The sequence below is a fragment of the Etheostoma cragini genome, chromosome 18, assembly GCF_013103735.1.
Source record: "Etheostoma cragini isolate CJK2018 chromosome 18, CSU_Ecrag_1.0, whole genome shotgun sequence".
Lineage (NCBI taxonomy): Eukaryota > Metazoa > Chordata > Actinopteri > Perciformes > Percidae > Etheostoma > Etheostoma cragini.
Genome location: NC_048424.1, coordinates 10,049,064 through 10,069,546, shown reverse-complemented (window position 1 = coordinate 10,069,546; position 20,483 = coordinate 10,049,064). Strand labels below are relative to the sequence as shown.

Sequence of the window (20,483 nt, the reverse complement as noted above, 5' to 3'; positions counted from 1 at the left end):
CCCCCCCCCCCCCCCCCCCATCCCTCCCGCATCAGTATCTGTGTCCTGCCCGCCTCGATGCCAGCACACCTGGGCTTTCTCTCATCAGTCAAACTAATAAGCTCTCTCTCTCCCGTAGATAAATCCCTTTAGCCCTCACTGCGGCACCCTAGCCCAGCAGAGACCCAGCAGGGCAGAAACCGGGCCGAGCTGATCCACAACACAAAGCCAACTGGGAGTGATTGACTCTCCAATCTTGAGAAGGTCAAATACTTTGGCGGCTTGGCTGACTCCATTCAAGATTACTTGCCACTCAAGGAAAGGAAGAAGAGGTGAAGTGGATGTGACGTTCCAGGTGGATGTTTAAGGTACAGTTTAGGCAGACAGAGGATTATCTTTACTCTTATTACAGTGTTACATAACAAAGTAAGATATTCAGAATACTGAGATAGCCAAACAAGGGGAAAAAACTATATGCTATGTGGCACAAAAAAATCCTCTATTGTGTGAAAGATAGACTTAATTCTTTGATGAAATAATAAAACCCCTAGAAAATAGAAATTTTCATGGGTGAAGTAATGACAGCTGCAACTGTGCCTACGTATATCACAGCCTGTCACAGAACCAGATGCTCTGAATTACTGTTGCATCTGCTGATAATTCACTGAGTGTCTGAAAACAATGATGTGAACAGCCCCGTTGCTCTACAGATGCAGTATATGACAGCTTGTCACAAAGCTAGTGTACAGACTGTAGATTTTCATTTTGTAGAAAATTATTCCATTTATGTTAGAATAAAGTTTGACATGTAGTGGTGATGGGAAAGATTTGCGTTAGGGAATTAATGTCTTCACTGGAATGTGTGAGTGACTGTCTGTACTCACCCAAAAGAGTAAACCCTGCAGTGTTTGCTTTGTATTCTGTGGGTCAGGCTGTACTTGGGGTCCAGACATGCAGCCCAGGCTCCCTTGGTCCCCTCTTGAGCAGCTTCCTCATGGGCCAATGATGCACACGACACCTAAACATTTAAAATCACACACATATTATAACAGCCGGTTCCGATATTAAGTTATTTACTTAGTTTGCTTTTGACAAATTCTGTTCCGGATAGTTTGCTTTTTGAGTGTGTGTGAGTGGTCTAGTTTAACCAGGTATGTTTAGTCACACGAAAAATGCAGTGGTTGGAAGTTTAAACAATCACACCAGCATTTAAAAGTCCAGAGTGGCAGCTTGGCTGAAACCCCCTGAACTACCCTGATCTTTTATTCAAAATATCCTAACACAAATGCTATAAATCACTGTAGACTGTAACTGAATTTGACCCTGGGCTAGTGTGTATCTGGGCCTCAATGTTGAACTATGATATGCATACTATTCATCACAATGCGCAGCTGGAGCGCATACATCAGCAGCATTGCCAAGTCTCTCAGCAGTAGAGTGAAAGAATGGGGCAACAAAAGAATTGATAATTAACAAGGAGGAGGTGGAAGTATTCCTTCTTTATGTACTTAACATTCTATACAGGGAGTGCAGTACATGTACGTGTGTTAACGTGCTTGTCTTTATGTTAATGTAAAGCATTCCCTCGCATAAACTGTGTACACACAGACAGTAAACATGCGCATACGTGTGAGCGTGTTAGTTGTGTGTACATCTGCAGTTATACAAGTGACTAAGCTTTAGTGCAGGAGCTGCTGCTCAAAGGTTTGCTGGTTAAGCTCTGTCTGCTGCAGAGCTTCAGTTTGCAGAAGAAGAACCAATGTTGCCTTGGACATATGAAACATAAATCTATGGTTTGACTATACACCATTGAAGTGTAAACAAGATTGCATGTGTGTGTGTGTGTGTGTGTGGATGTGGATGTGGATGTGTATTATCGAGTCTAACACTTACATATAAGTTCTTTCAGGATGTTTGAAATTAAGCCTGAGCAAAATGTTTTACAGCTATGTAAATGTGTAATAAAAGCAAAACTATAAGTGCTTTCCAAAAGTATTCTGTTGCCAGGGAACAATGAGCCCTGCATGCCAGCCTCTTTCAAAATCACATCTATTGTTTGTTTAAAATTTACATTTAAAACTGTTATTTGTGCATGTTTACATTCTCAAGACTACACCAAAGTGCCCGAGTGAAGAGAGTTAGACATTTACAGGGTCCAAAGAACCTCTGAGCATGGTTTGCTTGCTGTGGCCTTTTGATTTTTTTTAGGCTAAACAAAGTAGTCCAGATGTCTGCATCCCCAGCAATGTTTTTCATGCTCCTCCTGGGAAATGCAAAAGAGCAGCAGCTCTACTCGTGCTCCTTCCAGATGTCTGATATTGGCTGCTTATACTGTATGTGTTTACCAGGTCTGCCTGGCAGCTGCCATCATCAGTTCTGTGCCGGGTCTTCTCTAAGCAGACTGTTCAGTGACAGACAGGCCAGGCAGGAAGGGACCAGCTGAGTCAAGTGCAGTGTTATCTGATAAAGTGTCTTTGTTGCAAAGGGCACAGAAATGTAATGTACCAGTACATGTGGGTGGCGCAAATGAATTTGAAACCTGCTTCATTATGCCTGTCATGTAAATGTGTTCCAGCTGAATGCTTTCATCAGCACACAGTGCACTGTGTGCAATGAAATGCCAAATCACTCCTGAGTATTTTGCCACTTCCCATCTGCAGACTTATCAGTGGCATTGAACTGCTGACTGTTGTTTCACTGAATAGTGAGCTGTAAAAATGTACCTGTTTTCATTGAGCACACCTCATAATGAGTATGACCTATTGTTATTAATCTAATCAGAAACAAATCCAACAGTATATTTAATGCTGTTAAAAAATACTTTTATTGAAACAATTCCCCATTATGTGTGTGTGCTGGTGCATGCATGCATGCATGCAAGATACACTGACACGTATTGATTGGACAGTTGTGTCGCAGGCCATCTCTCTGAGTAACCGCTCCACCAGGCGCCGTGTCAGTCAGCATTACAGCTGAGGATGCTGCTATGCTCCCTCCAACTCCCTCCACCCTCGCCTGTCAGTGTGCATGATGGACAGTTCCCTTCAACAGAATCTCACACACACGTACACACACTCACACATTACACATACTCATACAATCTCTTTCTCTCTGTTCTTGTTCTTGTCTCTTCTTTCACACACATAAATTGGCTGCGCACACATGTGCACACACATCCCGCGGCAAATTCATTATGAGCTGAATGTCTGCTTTGTGAAAGATATAGAACGTTTGCTTAGTCATTTGGAGTGGGTTACTCTGTGTTATTGCTACATTGTGTGAGCGAAAAAGATAAGTAGCTGATGTATCCCCAAGCCAAAATGAATTACAGTTAAAAAAAAAATCCCCAAAATGTCCCATGTTTTGGAAAATAAAAAAAATCGTATTGTGTCTTTGCATAACCTTCGTAAGAAGGACAAGGGCACAGGAGTGTAGCCTTTCTCAATCCCTTGATATTTTTCAAATTATGATGCTGAACATCTTCATTGATTTGTAGTAATTTAATACTGACATAAGCCAACAAACAAACAAACCACAACATCCCATTGATTAAGTATGAATAGAGGGGCTGTGAGTTTCATCTGTATGGTAATCAATAGAATAATGAATTATGTGTGTGCTGTCAAGCAAGACAAAGACTCTCTGGCTGAGCTGAATGTGAAAGAAGCGGCCGTGTAGCTCAGTCATTGGCTGATAGAGACATGCTCGCTCTGATATACTGTACATAACAAAGACCAAGTCAAAAATAATGCACTTCCTCGCTTTCAACAGCAACAACTCCCTTCTTCTCCCTGTTCATCTTAAAACCACATCTTTTTAATCCCATTTATGCATCTGGTTGTGATGTTTAATTATCTTTTGTTAAACATTAAAAGTCAGATTCGAGTTTAACATGTGGTTTTCCCTGATGGAACACTGTTTGCAGCATTAAGCATCAAGGACAGCCAAAATCACAAATTAAAAAATACAGAAAAACCAAAAAAGATACCACAGCAACAGCAGAACAAGGTCAAAACTGAGCCTTTGTAGGCCAAGAATCCAGCTTTCATTTTAAACTCAACTTACAACTCTTGTCTAAAAACAACACTTTTGTGCCCTGTGAAGACATTCTCTTCAAGTAAAACCAGCAGAGTAAATGAGAAGAAGTAGGAACCAACAATCCTTTTTTCTGTTTAACACGTTCATAAAACGGTTGCATCTTATCGGCTTTGTTAATCTTCCCTATCAGATTGTAGTGTACTCATTTCATCGTAGTGTTTTGGGAAGTCAACATTAGTAGAAAATGCACGTTCTGCCATTGCGTTCCACCACCGCAAGGGACATTTTATTTTATTTTTTAATATTGTACATGGTCCCTTACAAATACATGGAATAAAAGAAGAAGTTACGCACAACTGGAACTTTTAAACAGCTGTAAAAGTTTCAACAACAAAGACTCACTTGTGGTGTTGTGATGTAGTTGAGGAACCTTTTAGCTTCATCCTCCAGAGAATGACTCTCACCGGCCCAGTGCTCCAAGTCTATATGCCACCGAAGAGTCTGTAGTGTAGCACACAAACATACGTGATCATTAACAATGAAAAAAAACATTGACAATTAACTAACATCAAAGTAGGCCATTCAAGAGAAATCCAGTGCAAGGGCAACAACAAAGGGAGCTTTATTCTTCGAGGTATTATAACCCACTTGTGTATAGCTACTGATGGAACTAGGTCACAATGTGCTCAGTGGAGTTTTTTTCCCCTACCTGTGTGTTAGTGGCAAATAAACCGCTAAAGTTCACTTCAGTTGTTATTTTTATAATATGCGGGGTGCTATTTATTCTCATACATCCTACGCTACAAGGTACAAAGTCCAGCTCTGCTCATTGCTGCTGTATGATCACATTCCTGAAACCTGGCAGAGCTGTGCTTAACAGCCTGCTTCGTTTCTACAGGAATGTGTCTGTTTATGATTAGAGGAGAGGCAGTGAGATGGAGAGAAGAGAAAAACAGGGACAGAGCTTTGATGATGCATTTGCTGGGTGCACAATCAATTCTTGGGTCAAACACCATTACCATGTGTTCATCAGTTGCCCCGGTATAAATTATCTTGGGTGATTTCACGATAGAGTGCTTCCCTGCCCGGGCCGCTCCTGCCTTCGTCAGTGTTTCATGGGCACTGCAGTGTATTTTCACATATTCCACAGTCATCCACAGATAATTTTTGGCTTAGCAAACAAGCTCGTGTTTGAGTTTGTTCAATGCTATGGGCACATCTCATGAACAATCTGTACAGGGCCCCATGGTGACATCAGATCTGTCAAGGAAAATATTCTTGTTGGCATTCACATGTTTCATAACTCTTTTTCTTTCTCTCTCTACCCACAGTTATGCCATCCAGTTCAGTTTTTTAACTGTAGGCTCAACACAATGGCCATCATAGCTCAGATCCTCACTTACTTACAATCACTCTTGATTTCAACAAAACATGCATACTGCACACAACAAACACTAGCACTTTGCTAGTACATTATCTATGGCAGCACCATTTGTGTACCTTTCTCCCACAGTGATACTAATCCAGCACCTGCCAACATAGAGTATCAGCTGTCCCTTTAATGACTGCAGAGCCTGAGCCACGCCATTTACTGTTTGGCATTCAGCCTTTAATCAATTTGCATCGTGTCAAAACATTTGAATTCTCGCAGTGCCACAATTCTTCATCTCCTCTTTCCATCATGTCATCTCTCTTTTTCATATTCTCTCTTTCCTTCTCCCGCTCTGCATTGTATTTCTCTGTCTTCATTGTTTCTCTCAATCTGTCTGCCATTCTCACTCTTCGGTCCCTCTTTTTAAAATAATTGCACCTGTGATGCATGATTAATAACTACTGTGCAGGATAAATAGGGTGACAGATGTGCACGTGTGGCTTTTAGTCTATAGCTAAAAAAGACTGCTTGTCGGTCTGGGAGTCATTTTCAAGTAGACAAATAGTGTCTACATTTCTGCATCCCAGTGACTCTGAAAGCTCCCAGAGATCTCTGTCTCCAAGCTGCCCTTTTCATATGCTTACCCAGTCCTCCCTGCAAAGCTCAGTTATCAGGCCCCATGCATCAGCCTGGTACAGGTTGGGACAGGACTGCTGATCAGAGGGCAAATATCTGGGACAATGAACTCACTGGGAGTTTGCAGTGCAGAAGGTGAGGATGAATAGAAACATAGACGGGAGCAGGAAAGGACAGAGTGAGGGTCAAAGGCTTGCACATACTCCCTGAAATTTATGGCCGAGAAGAAGTGGAAATATTGGCAGATTTTGCCGAGGGAAGGGGAGTGCATCCAAGGTTTCATGTTCGAAGACTTTACTAGAAAGAGGCAGTTATCAGGCTTAAACAAGTCAGGTGTTCTATCCAAGTCTGCTTTTATTGCGGCTATAATTATTTTTCGCTTCGTGTGAAGTTATTTGGTTAAAAAAAAAAATTCAACCTTTATCTAACAAAATTTTTTTTTTCTGCGCTAAAACTCCACAATCGAAAAAAAAGAGATTTTGTGCATCTCTTTGCACGCTTTACAACATACATGTCTACGCGCTCTTACTTACTGCTGAATCATCACGTAGCGGTGATGAGATTAGTGTTAAACCCCTTGTTCATTCAAGCAACAACAAGTCATCAGTGCCTCAGGGACAGCAGAGGTGAGCAGTGTTAATAACAAACACACAGAACATCATCAGAACTGTCGAGCCTCAGCTGTTGAGACCTTAATCCCATGACATTAGATTTAACAACATCAGCAGCATGAGCATTTCAGGGTGTTGCCTCGACATGAATAGAAGGATGGACAATAGAAATAGTTTATTACGTTTTTACAAGGATACTGGGCACAGGAAAGGGACACGTCTTCTGAAGAAAATGTATGTGTGCTTTCTGCTGAAAATGTGCACTGAAAGTAGTTGAAGATTAAAATTTAAGACTCAGTTTTACCTTGAAGTACTGAAAGGAGTTGAATGTCGGTATAAAAGCAAGTGATAAATAGAGCGTGAGGGATCAGTTGAAGTGGAGGTCTTAAAAGATAATTAGTGTCCATTCAAGTGTATAAACTGAAACGTGTTGGTGCAACACCTTTGGCAATTACACAAGGGAACATTTCAATAGAAGATGTGCTGCTTGCTAGTGAAAATTTAAAATGTAAAGATTTGTAATAGTTAAATTACAAAATAAAGTTGAAATGTGACTTTAAATAGAAGGGCTGAAAGAAGTTATTAAGCACTAAATGAAATGAAATTTAAGTAGTTGAAGTGAAAGTGCTACAAGGAGTTGATGATTCAGTTAAAGTGTTGGAAGCACTGAAAGCAGTTGGAGTTATTTGTTATTCGCTCTGTTATTGGGCCTTTCTGCTTGGCCTGCATGTCTTGATAGAGCTGGGTGTGTTCGTGGATCTGTGCCTTCTCAGCCACGGTGTGAGAGAAGTGTGAGCAGCCAGGCCAAGCATGAATAATCCCCCGGGGAGAAGAGGATGGATGGGCGGACAGGAGATGACTGGATAAAGCAAGAGAGAACTGTCTGCCAAAACAATGAAGGAGGGTGAGAAGAAGGGGAGGAGGAGGAGGAGTGGGAGGTAGAGAGGGAGATGAAGATGGACTTGAAAACTAAGGAGGAAATCTACCTCGCTGTGACGGCCAAATAAGATTTTTACAATTGTTTATGGATTTTTACCAAGAATAATAAAAAAAAAAAAAGGTCAATGCATACCTATCGATGACAGTGTGGTCAGAGCGTCTCAGAGGACACACAACAATCAGTGCTGGAGTAGACAAATTGTTGCTGGTGTATCAAATGTCATGGAGGAGCTAGCCACAGGTGAGCTGTGTCTGCCCATTTGGAAACCATAAGGTCACAGACGGAATGCTGCCAAGTCGGCACCGTCTGTTGGCAAAGCGCTGGGGTTGGCTGAGTGTCATACCTGCTGCAAATTGTTTCTGCAGTTGCTCCCAGCAGAATCCATACGTTTACCCAAAAGAACATCTATCTGTGCAGTCAAGAGGTCAAAGCTTCTGGTTTAAAAGCGTGTGGAATAGGATTCTAACACTGTGGAGTGTCTTAAAGTTAGGAAATGTTGTTTGACAGGCTATAATTTCCTGAAAGAAAACTCAACAGTAGATCTGTCCCAAGTGAAGGACAAGACATGTGATAGACAAATGGACAGAAAGAGAAGTGGTTTAAAGACACAGCAGGTGGTCGATTCACATTAGCCTCCCTCTGATTTCCAGGAGTTGATCAACCCACGAGAGACTATATCAGAGGGACTTGTGCTCCAGGGGGCTGCGCTAATGTGATTAAGAGAAAAATGAAGTTTTTTTCTGTGATGCTCAGATCTTTGGTGCACTGTGACATAAGTCACAAGGTGATGAGCTTCGTTGCTTTTAAAACAAACAAAAAATACTATCATTGTATTAAAGACAAAAGCAAATTTACAGTAGGAGTAGTTTGTCATTTGGAAATAAAACCTACTTAATACTTACATAAATGCATTGACAGACAGGCGTACAGTTATTAGACATTTCATCTGATACTTAGTTGATAAAGATGAACAATGATGTTTTGGTTGTCTCCACTACATGAACATATTTTTGTATATTGTTTCTTCTGCAAAAGATTGCATATTTACATCATTTGGGCAACGCTTTTTGATCTGATCCTTGCACATTATGTTAAAATATAACTAAAATTCTTAATAAAAATAGAAATGTCTTAGAACTTTTCATTCGTCAAGTAATATATAACGCAGGAGTATACAAAAATATAATGGATTGCCAGAAAACATGCTTTCCTTTTCAGCCTTCTTTTTTGACAGGAAAGCGGAGAATGATATGCAGAAAGGGGCCAAAGGTCGGAGTCCAACCCGGCACGCTGCACTGTGGACTGAACCTCTATATATGGGTGCCCGCTCTAACAACTGAGCTATCTGGGTGCCTCATTTTAGTTTATGTTTAATGCATTGTGCGGAATATCCAAATGATAGACCAAACATTGAGAAGTATTGTATTAAGAGTGTGATACAAAGTAAATATTAAAAAGATTGATACTGACAGCATGGCTGTGTGATACATAAAGGAAAATCACAGAGAGTCAGCCTTACTAGACTCTATCAGACCAGACCCAGCTGTCTGCGCTTCCTGCAGTGTCATCTCTATTCCTGAGGCAGGCCTGGCTCAGCGGCCAATCCCAGCTCACTGTCAGAGCACAGTGAGAGACAGAGAGGGTATAACAGAATTAAAGCAGAGGATTACGCTGATCTTTTTTAATAAAGGCGGTAATCTCTGAAGAGTTTAGCCTCGGTCTCAAAGACAGGAAGAAGCCTTTTGAGAAGTGGAGAGATACATGAGCAGGGGGGGTTGAAGTTAAGTGTTTGTGGGTGAGAAGGAGAGAGCAATTGGAGGTTGAGGCACAGATGGCGTAGATGAAGGATCAAGAATTCACCTCTCTGTTCTGCTTTAACTTTGTGGGAGAGATCTAACGACCCACATCTGGAGTGCATTTTCCAGAGAGAAAGGAAAAGAGAGGAAGATGGAAAACGATTGAAACAATCCTAGAAATTGTTTATTGCACAAGGGTGGGGTTTAATTAACCTCTGAATATTATTTGACATTGAGGCTTTGCCTTCATTTGCCACACACTGTGTTACATCAGAGCACACGCACGCTCTCAGTCCTCATCCTGCAAAATACTTGGCAGAAGCACTATCTGCCCACATGCCTTGAATCAAAGCTGATTGAAGACCAGCGCGAGCCCGTTCTCGCTCAGCACTTTGTGCCAGCGTTTACATGGCAGCCTCATTTTGTGTCTATCTGGCTTAAATCAAAGCTGATCTGTGAGCAGTGCTTAACCATGATGCCAGTGCAAAGAATTTACATTTCCCTGTATTATGTTCCAGGTGCGTCATTGCAAACATCCTCAAGAAACTGAGCTGGACCGAGAGGAGTAGCATGACAGATGACAAAATGACAGGTATGAGGACAGTTTACGAGTCAAATGTAACTAATTTATCAGATAATAGTAGAAGACAGGGTGTTTTTTTAAGTGGTTTGAGTTGTCATTTAATGCAAGGTATTACAAGTATACTACATGGTATGCACGTAGCTGACAGAACAAAAACAGGCTGTTTCTTTACTCTAAACATGATGAAATACAAAGCCAGAGTGGGAATAATTGTTAACGGCCTTTTGAAATCTACAGGTTTAAAAGGAAAGGCAGCTGTGTGTGGTGTGGTTTAGTAGATTTCCATCAGTTATGTGTGGTTTCCAGTTAACAACAAAACACAATGCTCTTATCACACACACGCACACGCACACACACACACACACACACATTTATTCACACATGGCACATTCAAACACAGATACACATTAAAGCCAGCGTATTCCCTGAAGTCCTTTGACTTGTCATGGCCTGCTCAGTCAACTTAAATATCTGTACTAGGACTGGCTGTTGCCTTGGAAACACAGTCTCCTTCTATTCCCATCATGGTAACCTCAATCATGCACACATTCATAAATGCATGCAGGCATATACAGTAGGGCTGCTCAACATGAGTAAAATATGTAATTGCAATTATTTTTGACTGATATTGCGATTGTGGTACGATTCAAACATTGGAGGCAATGAAGGGAAATCTTTTGTATCATTATTCTAATTTTGATTGAAAATTACTAAAATTTTAAACAAATTAAAATGATTATAGTCAGATTTTTTGCAATGATCTGTACCAATAACAGATTTTTTACTTTAGTACGTAGGATACAATTTGACGACTGGGACATCTGTGCAGCACCACGGTAGGCCACTTCCTTTAGAATGGTTGGATACATATTTTAACATTAACAAATATTGTGCCCACCCCTGTGTGTGGACATTGCCCTAGTCCAGATAACAATGTTGATACAATTGCAAATACTGTAATTGTGCAGCCCTCACATACACGTGCTCCCGTTCACCACAACATGGCTTGAAATGGTTGTGTAGAAGATGCAGCTTAGAGAAAAGGTGATTGACACCGCTGAAGACACAGTGCTGTCTGATTTGATCATATCGTGTTTGAGTCGGGGCCCTCTTGGTCAGCATCTCAAGAGACAGATGGTGTATTATTGTTAACAGGCTTTCAGTTAAAAACCTGCAAGTGTGTGTGTGTCTGAGTGCTTGAGTCAATCTGTGCAAATGCGTGTCTTCCTGGAAGACATCCCAGATATGAGATCTGTGTTTGACGTCTAGTTGGGAAGAGCTGAGGGAGCCCGCAGAGCACATATGACATCCACTTCCTGAGATGGCATTGAAAAAAACGAGAGAATGACAGTAAGATGGACAAAGACAAGCGGTAATTGTCTCTCTTGGCTCATCATTCTACTTTTCTTTCCATTTGTCATGTTTGTTTCTTGCACATGATTACTGATTCATGATGTAGATTACTGAATAGTAAAAATCTATTGAAATAGATGGCAAGGAGGGGATCTATATTCTCGCTTTGTCATAGCACAATTATCAATATTCATGGTTGTTTTGTGAGGTTAGAGACATTGTAACTGAGCAGTGGTGTCTCCTCAAGAACTCAGCTTGTGTTTCTAATTTCATTTCACTTATATGTGCTCTATATGTATTCCGTTTTTATAATCGCTCACCCCTTACCCCTGATTTACATCAACTGCGTGTTGGCTCTGTGCTCCGCCGTCCATCAACACCCACCAGCTCCGGATTTGTTGCGGAAGGTATGCGGCCACGACTGAAAGCTGAAGTCACGAGGACTCACAAGATCTTGCAAATTTACGTATGATCGCGCAATATAACAGAATGTATTATCTACAGAACCACAAAACGTCTGATGTGATCCGCCGTGAGCACGGTGTATTTAATTTAGAAAATTACCCGTTGTTTTCTTTTGTTTCTGTGCTCGACTTCCTGTCCCGCATGCATCTGGCATAATTAGAAGCTCTGCCAATTGGCTCCAGAGGGCTGCGACTTTGGCGGAACTGGGACGGTGACGGAACGCAGCCGTTCCGGAGTCAGTGAAAATACACGCATTGACTTTAATGGAAACCTACTGACTCTGCCACCATTCCAGAGGGCATCCACAGCCATACCCCAGTTGGTGGATTTTGCAGGTTATTTTCACCAGGTGCATATGCGCTGCATTCCGGGTCCATTCGCGTCTATCTAAGTAAAAGTTTGATAATCCACCAGTAGCAGCATGGCGTGTCCCAGAAGCGTGCGTGAAGCGGCTTGACGCTCCGCAAAAGAAAAGCACCAGGTCTACTTTAATGTGACCAGCGGGGTGTTCAGACAGCCGGGCAGAAAGCAAGAATATCCAGTCAATGTACCAAAACACCACCCCCCCAATATTGTATATGTCTCCTTTACAACACCACAGATGAAGAGAGATTTATCTTGGAGGTTGAAAAACATAATACCACATCACAGATATTTTTTTATAAAGACAACAGCGGAAAAGAGAAGACATGGAGTTTAACTGTAGGAGTGCAAGGTAGCTTAATAAACATGATTGTTCTGTAAAAGTCAAAGTAGAGACAATAAAATCGCAGGCAAGACGCTCCGCTTAAGCTCTTGGTGTGGTGGTGCGTGGCGGAGTAAAGAACAAAATGCAGCCAGTAGGCCTATCAGCGTCATCATGTACTATAGAACAGATAGAGAAGCAGACGTATTCTTTCCAAAGTGGTTAGAGCAACAAAAAGCTCTTTAGATGATTGTTCTTCCAATTTCACTGGCCCTCTCTGTTGCTTTTGGGGATAAGTGGTGTCTGTTGTCTTTGTAACCTAGGTACTCAGGTAACTAAGGTGCATGTCAAATGCTACTGAAATGGGTTTCTGCAACACAAACAAACCTTAGGCTTTTTGGTGACACACAAAGTGCCATTTGCTAGCAGGTACTCATGGTAAGTGTATATGGATGGGGTAGTGTGAGTGAATAGCAAAGATGGGAGCGAGGGAACGTCCCATTTTAGAGGTCAATGCACTCATTGATATCAGCTGGGAGGGAGAGTATTTTCTGGAATGTTCCAGGCAAAGCGTCCGTGTCTGAGGAGAGTATTGTGCGATCGAGACTCTTGACTTGACAGTTTGACACCGACTTTTCCCCCTCTAGTGGGAGTCTTTGTCCGATACCAGTTAGCACAGACAACAGACCCACTGTTTATTCAGTCAATAACATACAGAGCACTGAATGGCTTCTGTTTTTCCATCTGCAACATATGGTTGCGATCATCTTGTTTGAGGCAGAGTTTGTATGGATTGACGTTTAAAATTCTGGACCAGAAGCTTTCAGGTCTCAGCTCTAGCCACAGAGCTTTTCCTCAGCAAATTTCACAGCCAAAGTTTAAAAAGAAAGTTTGAATTGGGATCCACTGATGTAACTATTTATATTACAATACAAGTATTAGTATCTTCTGTGTTCCAGATAGACTCTCAGCTGTTTCTCTTGTTTCAAAAGTGTGCAACGTCTTGCTTAAGGCAATTACATAGTCATATTTCTATTAACTTTGCAGAGAGAGGGGGATTGATTATCTGAAAGGTCTCTTTGTGCTTCTTCCACCCATAAATTGGCAAAGAGTCCAAGTCGGTTTGTTTTCTTTAGCTGGACTTGGACAACGCTGTGTGCTTTTGTGGAGCTGTTTACTTCTCCAGGGTGGCTGACGTGTGCATAAGGGTTGATGGCACTGCAGTTATGTCTAAACACACATTGCACATTTCTCCGCTCTGCGTGCCTGCGGTCCTAAAGTATGATTATAATAATTATTAGTATTTGAAACCATTCTCATAGTACATAGGTAAACAAACCCGTAGAACAGCAATGTGTGGTTCCTACACTTTGGTTTTGGTAAGGATTAAACAAACAAAATCACATGATAAAAAGCACTTGCTTGCAACTTGGTTGCTTGTAGGTAGCCAGGCTAGCTGTTTCTATTTGTTTCCAGTCTTTGTGTGAGGCTAAGATAACTGTTTCCTGGCTGTAGCTTCATAGTTAATGGACAGATGTGAGAGTGGTATAACCTTTTTCAAATACCTCTTGTCAATAAAGCAATAAAGTGTATTTCTATTACTATTCCTATAAGAGCATGACAAGTTAAGGTGGGGAAACTAGCTGCAGCAACATTTTTCTCTAGCTTTGTATTTACACTTAAGGCAAGTCAGTGACTCAAGAAAAGCTTACTGTGTGCTAAATATAGACATATATGTTTTTGCTTCTCCAAATGTCTCTTTAAAAAGGGCACACATTTTCTTGATTCTTGAAGAGTTTTGCATAATCAGTCAACATGTATGTGTAAATATCCCAAGATGGAAAGGTAAGTGCACTTGGCAGTGTTTGTAATGGATGACATTTTTAGCTCAAGAACAGGGAGCTGAGTGTGACGCAGGTGACATGTCAGCTTCCCAGCCGTTGATTACTTGTGACTCCCTGGTTCCCCACATGCCCCAGCTAGAGGTTAACGATGCCTGAGAACTGACTCCAGTCACACATTTGGGATTATAGAAGTCAGCCTCGCTCATTCTTTTCTAACACCCTCTCTCTCCCTCTCACTCCGTTGAGCCGAGATCTTTCAGCTTTCCAAGGTCACTGGGTTTTTGCATTTAAAATTCCATTGGGAGCCCTATACTGGCTGGCAGCGGTTGGCGCAGACAGCACCAAGTGGCATTTTCTGTTCTTGCTTCATGCCAACACTGAATTAATCAGCGTTAGAAACAAGTATTAATTGGAACCACACTGATGCTCATTTAAAAAAAAGTAATTAATACCTGCCTTTTGGATAAATGATTTTGTGTCTTATCTAATTAAAATTAATCATTTGCATTAAAGTGATCTGACTTATTTGTAGTTTTTGGTGGATTCAAGTAACGCAATCAAAAAGTATTCTGTTTTATCAAAAGAGAGTGAATGAGAGTAATCTTAACAGCCATAACTGTTGTTTTTTTAATTCCCCTCTGCTGGATTCCTTTCATGTTCTTTGTCTAGTGTGTCAGGGAAGCTTACAAACCTCTAGATTGCATGTCTGACCATCTGTCAACTGTTGCCAACAGAATAACACAGAAAACTGATAGTCTCTACTCTGCTCTGCTATCCCCCCTGTATGGCTCTGTACAACAAGATAAAAAGATCAGTTACAGTATATATAGGTTTGCACGGATTACCTTTGCATCACTGGATGACGTTTCATTAAACGTTAAAACTGGGAGGCCTTTTTTAAAGGATGCAAGGTGCCACTTTGCTTCTCTGTTGTGGTTCGTGTGCCACGTGCCTGTGGTGAGTGATTTGTGACGTGAATGACAGCTGGCCTATATGGGAAACATCTCTAAATGTCGCTGGGACAGATGTCCTGTAGAAAAGCTCTGCAGCGCTCACACAGTCACAGTGTGGTCACTATAAAATGGGGTGCTCTGGAGAGCAGGCAGGGGGTATATGTAATGAAAGGGATGTGTATGTAGCAGTTTGACATTAATAATTAATTTCTACACTAATTTGGACATGTTTGTGTTTGGTTTCTTAATGGTAGATGATGGGAGGCGTGACTTAAGAGAAGACTTAAGAATAAATAGCTTCCAAGATGCTAACTGAAATTGTAGTCTTCAAAAAGACAAAAGAAATACTGTACTTGCAGAATGGCGTAGAAACAGCAGTGGTCATCAACTATCTCTTTTTTGACAGGAAGCAGTTGGCTGTAATTCCTCCCCCACCGATGGCAGTAGGTGTGTGTAGGAGGCATAGTCATGCATATTAGCATATAATGTAATTTGCTGAGTTCTGGTGGCTGCCGGCAGCTACTGTTCTTTTCTAAAGCTTTCAGCAGTTTTCAGATAGAGAGATAGAAATGCAATGGAGTGCGTCACTGTGACACAGAGGCAGTAGTCAGTTTATTACTGTGTTAAATTCAGGAGGCTGAGTCATCAGTGCATGTTATTTCTGCTCTTCGCTGTCTTTCTCTCCCTTCTTTCTTGCTGCTGTTGTTTGGCTCAGAACATTTCATGTCTGTCAATTATTTTCCAACTCATTCCACTGTCCTCTTTTCTCACCAGGGAAGAAAGCGGGGAAAATTATGTGGATGCCTGACAGGTCAGAGATTACCTGTCAGACCCCCCCCCCCCACACACACACACACACACACACACACACACACACACACATTATTCAAAGGACACATTCATTTTTTTGTCAACAACAGTCTTTTCCGTCAATTACATGTATATACACGCATACAGTTTCTTTGCCTTTCTTAATGATTTTTCTCTTCATTTTGCTCAGAGAAAGCCTCAATGTTTAAAATCAGAAAGCAAAGATAACAGAGAAGCAAAGATAAAAGAGTTGTTTTTGTGAAGCTGTGTCACCTCGTAGTTGTGGTGTGCCGTCAAAAGATCAACCAGGTAAATGGGAAAGGGAAAATCTTATTTACTGATGTGTGATGAAACCAAATTGATAGTGGTAATAAGACGGATATAGAGTTTTATTTGTGTCTGAATAAGAACTGAGACACACATAAGACTCCATATATACATAATTACTGTACATAATATACATTTGTAGATTAGAGGACCCTGATTAAACACCACTTTCTCCAAGCATAAGAACAGGTTCAGTAGTAGGCTCCTGTCTCTGAATTTGCACTGAGCGTCTCTTGCACAGTCTCTGTAAGTGCACACTATTGATATCTTTCTTTGTATTTTGTAGCATGTGTGCATGGATGTCATATGTCTGTGTGCCTATGTCTGTGTATATACAGTATGTTGTGTATACGCTATTGGACACCTTAATTTCCATTAGGGTAAATAAAGTATCTCTATCCCTCTATGTATAAGGCCATAAACATGTGACAAAGAAACAGCTTTTTAAGCTCAACAGTACTTCTATGTTTTGTGTTTATGTTCAGTATATCAGTTTTTTTTTTTTTTTTTTTTTTTTTTTTAAGTATTGTGGTTTTATTTCTACCAGTGCCAAAGTTTCTGTTTACAGTTACAGTCTGCAGCAACATAATTTGTTGACAGCAGTTAGAATATATAGTTAACATGTCAAACATAAAGGCAGGGAGACAGAAATACTTTCAAACCGTTTGATCACTTTTTTCCCACATTGATGTCCTAAATCGATGTCCCTTATCCCTATCACTTTTAAATGGCATGCCAAACATCTCGTCTGGAAGAAGGTTTGCAGACTCATTTCCACTGTAGTCTCATTGAATGCCAACGCAGGCTACTCTAAACAAACCCATTCATATATTACAGAAAATCTAAAATTAATGAGTGCTTTAATTGGCATGATCACAGCTTTATGTAGCTAATTTTCCCCAGTGTTTGTGGAAAGCATCAGCCTGTGCATGCTATTGACTAAAGCGCTATTTTTTTCACTTTCCTCCTAATAACTTTGTTTCAGTAGTAAAGTTCTCCTGATTCCCTTAATTTCTAGTCATCAAGGTCACTGGAGGCATCCTCCTCATCTTCCTTCCAGAGCAACAGTCCTTTTTTTCCAGCCCATTATTTCATCTGTGATGCATGTGTGCTGAGAGGAGAGAGCAGGCTCTGAGCTAGCGAGAGAGAGAAGTTAAAGGAAGGGAGAAAAGCAAAGAGTAATATGGATTAGAAGTGGGAGGCAAGACTGAAGTTTAAAATTGAGACAGACAGGAGAGATGAAAGAGCAAGAGGGAGGATGAGAGCACGATGAATGGAAACAAGGTAACATGACAGCAAAACTGCAACGGTGATCTTCGAGATGAGAGCCTAAAGCAAGAAAAAGCAAGAAGAGACTGTAAGTAGAAAGAAAGAGAGAAAGTTAAATGGCTGCAGCATATGACACAGAAATTTCATCAGGGCCCCTTCAGGGCAACTTATGTGACAAATGTTGTGTTAAGAAGCAGGGAGAGTGAGCATATGGTGGTGGTATGTAATATTGATGGTGCACGAGTGCCCATCGCTCCATGTGGCCTAGTAGCCTTGCAGTGATTTTAAAACAACATTTAAAACTCAAGCTCTGTTTCTCCTCTGACTCTACTTGGTTTAAGTCATTAAAGATTTAAAGATAAAAGCGAACAAGTATTTCTTGCCCCAAAGTCACAGAAAGAAGAAATTCAGTAGAGAGGAAAAAACAAGGGACTGAAAGAGTGAAGAAAGATCAAGAAGAAAGGGGTGTGTGTGTGTGTGTGTGTGTGTGTGTGTGTGTGTGTGTGTGTGTGTGTGTGTGTGTGTGTGTGTGTGTGTGTGTGTGTGTGTGTGTGTGTGTGTGTGTGTGTGTGTGTGTTGGTGTGTTGGTGTGTGTGTGTTGGTGTGTTGGTGTGTGTGTGTTGGTGTGTGTGTGTGTGTGTGTGTGTTGGTGTGTTGGTGTGTGTGTGTTGGTGTGTGTGTGTTGGTGATGTGAAGGGTCGAAGGAAAAGGGAAAGGAAAAGGAAACAAAAGGGAGAAGGATGGATTGAGCGATAGCTCAAATGACAAAATAGAGGTTAGTGCAAATAGATGAAAAAGACACCGAAAGAGAGAAGAGGGAGTTTTGTTAAGCCGCTGCCTTAACACACCCTTCGCAGGTCAAGAGCCTAGCCCCTGGAGTGTGTGTACCGTATGTGGATAGCTGTGTTTGCTCCAATAGACAGTACATCTGAAAGGTTCTTTGTTACACTTGTTTAGATTTGCAACGGATACAAAACAGAGTGTTTGTTGGTTTGAGTTGAAGTTTGGGTTTAACTGACACCTTTTTAAATTGTCTACATCTATCCCAAAAAAGAGTGACAGAATCTTTTTTCAATTTCAAAGCGTTTCAGAGGCGCTCATTGGACATGCATTGATTCTGCTGACTGTTCTTCCTTCATCACCTTCTTGGGAATACTGAGCTTTAAACCAGGGACTCAGAGATGGAGCGAAAGCTCCGTATTGAGTCGCTCTGTCTCCGTTGACACTAATTTAGGCTCAGATAAATTTACAAGAATCTTAATCCCAACAATTAAGAACTCAGAAGTTGATGGGTTACTAAACGTACCTTTCTGTACGGGCGGAGAGGAGGGCAACATGGTGGTGAGGGGTCCTCTCTGTTTATGTCCCTTTTCCTTGCTTGGCTGTCCTTCTTCAGTGTTCGAACATAAGAGATTCTCCTTTTGATGCTTCTGTCTTGTTCCTCCGCTTCTGGTTTGGTTCTGCTTTGTTGGCCCCAGTTCTGACTAGACTGGGTGGGACGTTCCAGGGGTGCAGGTGCCTCCCGCCAACGTGCCTCCAGGTAAACATGAACGCACACACACACACCAGTGAGCAGAACACCCAAACGCAGTAGCAATCCCCATTTGAGTCGCTCTCTGCCCATGTCTAGCCACAATAATGTCCCTTCTGTCTCTCTGGCTTGCTTCAGTCCATCTTAACAAGGAGTTTTGTTTTTCCCTTTGCTGTTTCTATCCCATTCTTCTTAAACTTCTTGTTAAATAGTTCTCTTCTCTTCTCTTCTCATCCAGTCTCTGCTTCCCTTCAGGTCCTAAGCCCACCATTTAACCAAGAGCAGTAAGTTAATGAATCACGTCAAGGAGACCTCTGCTCACAAACCATCACACACGTGTGGGTCTGCATCTTAACCTGAATGATTTTCTGCATGCTAGTGTGTGTAATGAGGCTCTGCAAACAGATTTAGAAGTACAATGTGAGCCGTCCTCTTTAAAAACTTTGGGAACTCCCTCCTCACACTGTCAAGTCCCCGTTTTCCCAAACACACACACGCCCCTTTAATTTGCTTTCTTTTTCTTTTTGTCGGACTCATGACACACACACACACACACACACCCCTCTTTTGCTCTGCCCCCTCCCTCGGGTTGCCTCTCCCGCCCCACAGACACTCGGGTTACTGTGTAACTCTAGACATGGACAGGGCCTGCACCACGGTCCCATGCAGGCCCCTCTGAGAATCTACAATCAAACTGGCGCTCTCACCCATCCCAACAGCTCAGTCTGAATTTTAAGGGTGTTTTGGGCTGCAAGATGTATGAAAATGAGACATGAAAAACATTTGGGATGGGAACATCTGATTTTCACCCACCTCGGCGTTTTGCATTGTTGTTTTCTATTTCCACAAACATTTTCTTACAAGGATCAGTTTCAGACCATGTTTCACTTTTTGCTGTTAGCAGTTCTCATTTACCATACTGAAGATTTAAGTAAGTAAGTAAGTAAGTAAATAAAGTTTATTTCTATAGCGACTTTCAAATCCTAGGTTACAATCAGCTTTACCAAAGGTAAAAAGTTTAAAAGAACAAAAGAGGAGTACAACTCAAAACATTATACCAGAACTACAGGCATTACTGCTCAAAATAGAGCATAGGTGTTTCATCCAGGATTGTATGCATTCCTGAATTAATTGTCATATTACAAATCAGTTAGTTCTTGAAATCTCTGGCAACTTACTGAAACTAACTTCTGTGTTTCATTTTCCTTGGTAATGATTCTCCAACAATGTATTTGTAAGCCTACACTGGCCTCGTTGTCTTCTGGAGTTACATCAATAACGTTGTCATTGA

The 20,483-nt window shown here is 41.3% G+C and overlaps 1 protein-coding gene across 1 annotated transcript in view; it reads right to left on the bottom strand.

Annotated features, from left to right (window-relative positions):
- The window catches only part of mettl24 (methyltransferase like 24), a 29,040-nt gene extending 9,368 nt beyond the window's left edge, over positions 1–19,672 (bottom strand). Inside the window, exons 1-3 of the mRNA XM_034900216.1 lie at positions 18,968–19,672; positions 4,420–4,518; positions 864–997 (exon numbers count right to left, since the gene is read on the bottom strand). Coding sequence (XP_034756107.1) covers positions 864–997; positions 4,420–4,518; positions 18,968–19,285 — 551 coding nt within the window. The 5' untranslated portion in view covers positions 19,286–19,672. The remainder of the gene's footprint in view (positions 1–863; positions 998–4,419; positions 4,519–18,967) is intronic.
- Positions 19,673–20,483: the final 811 nt, after the last annotated feature.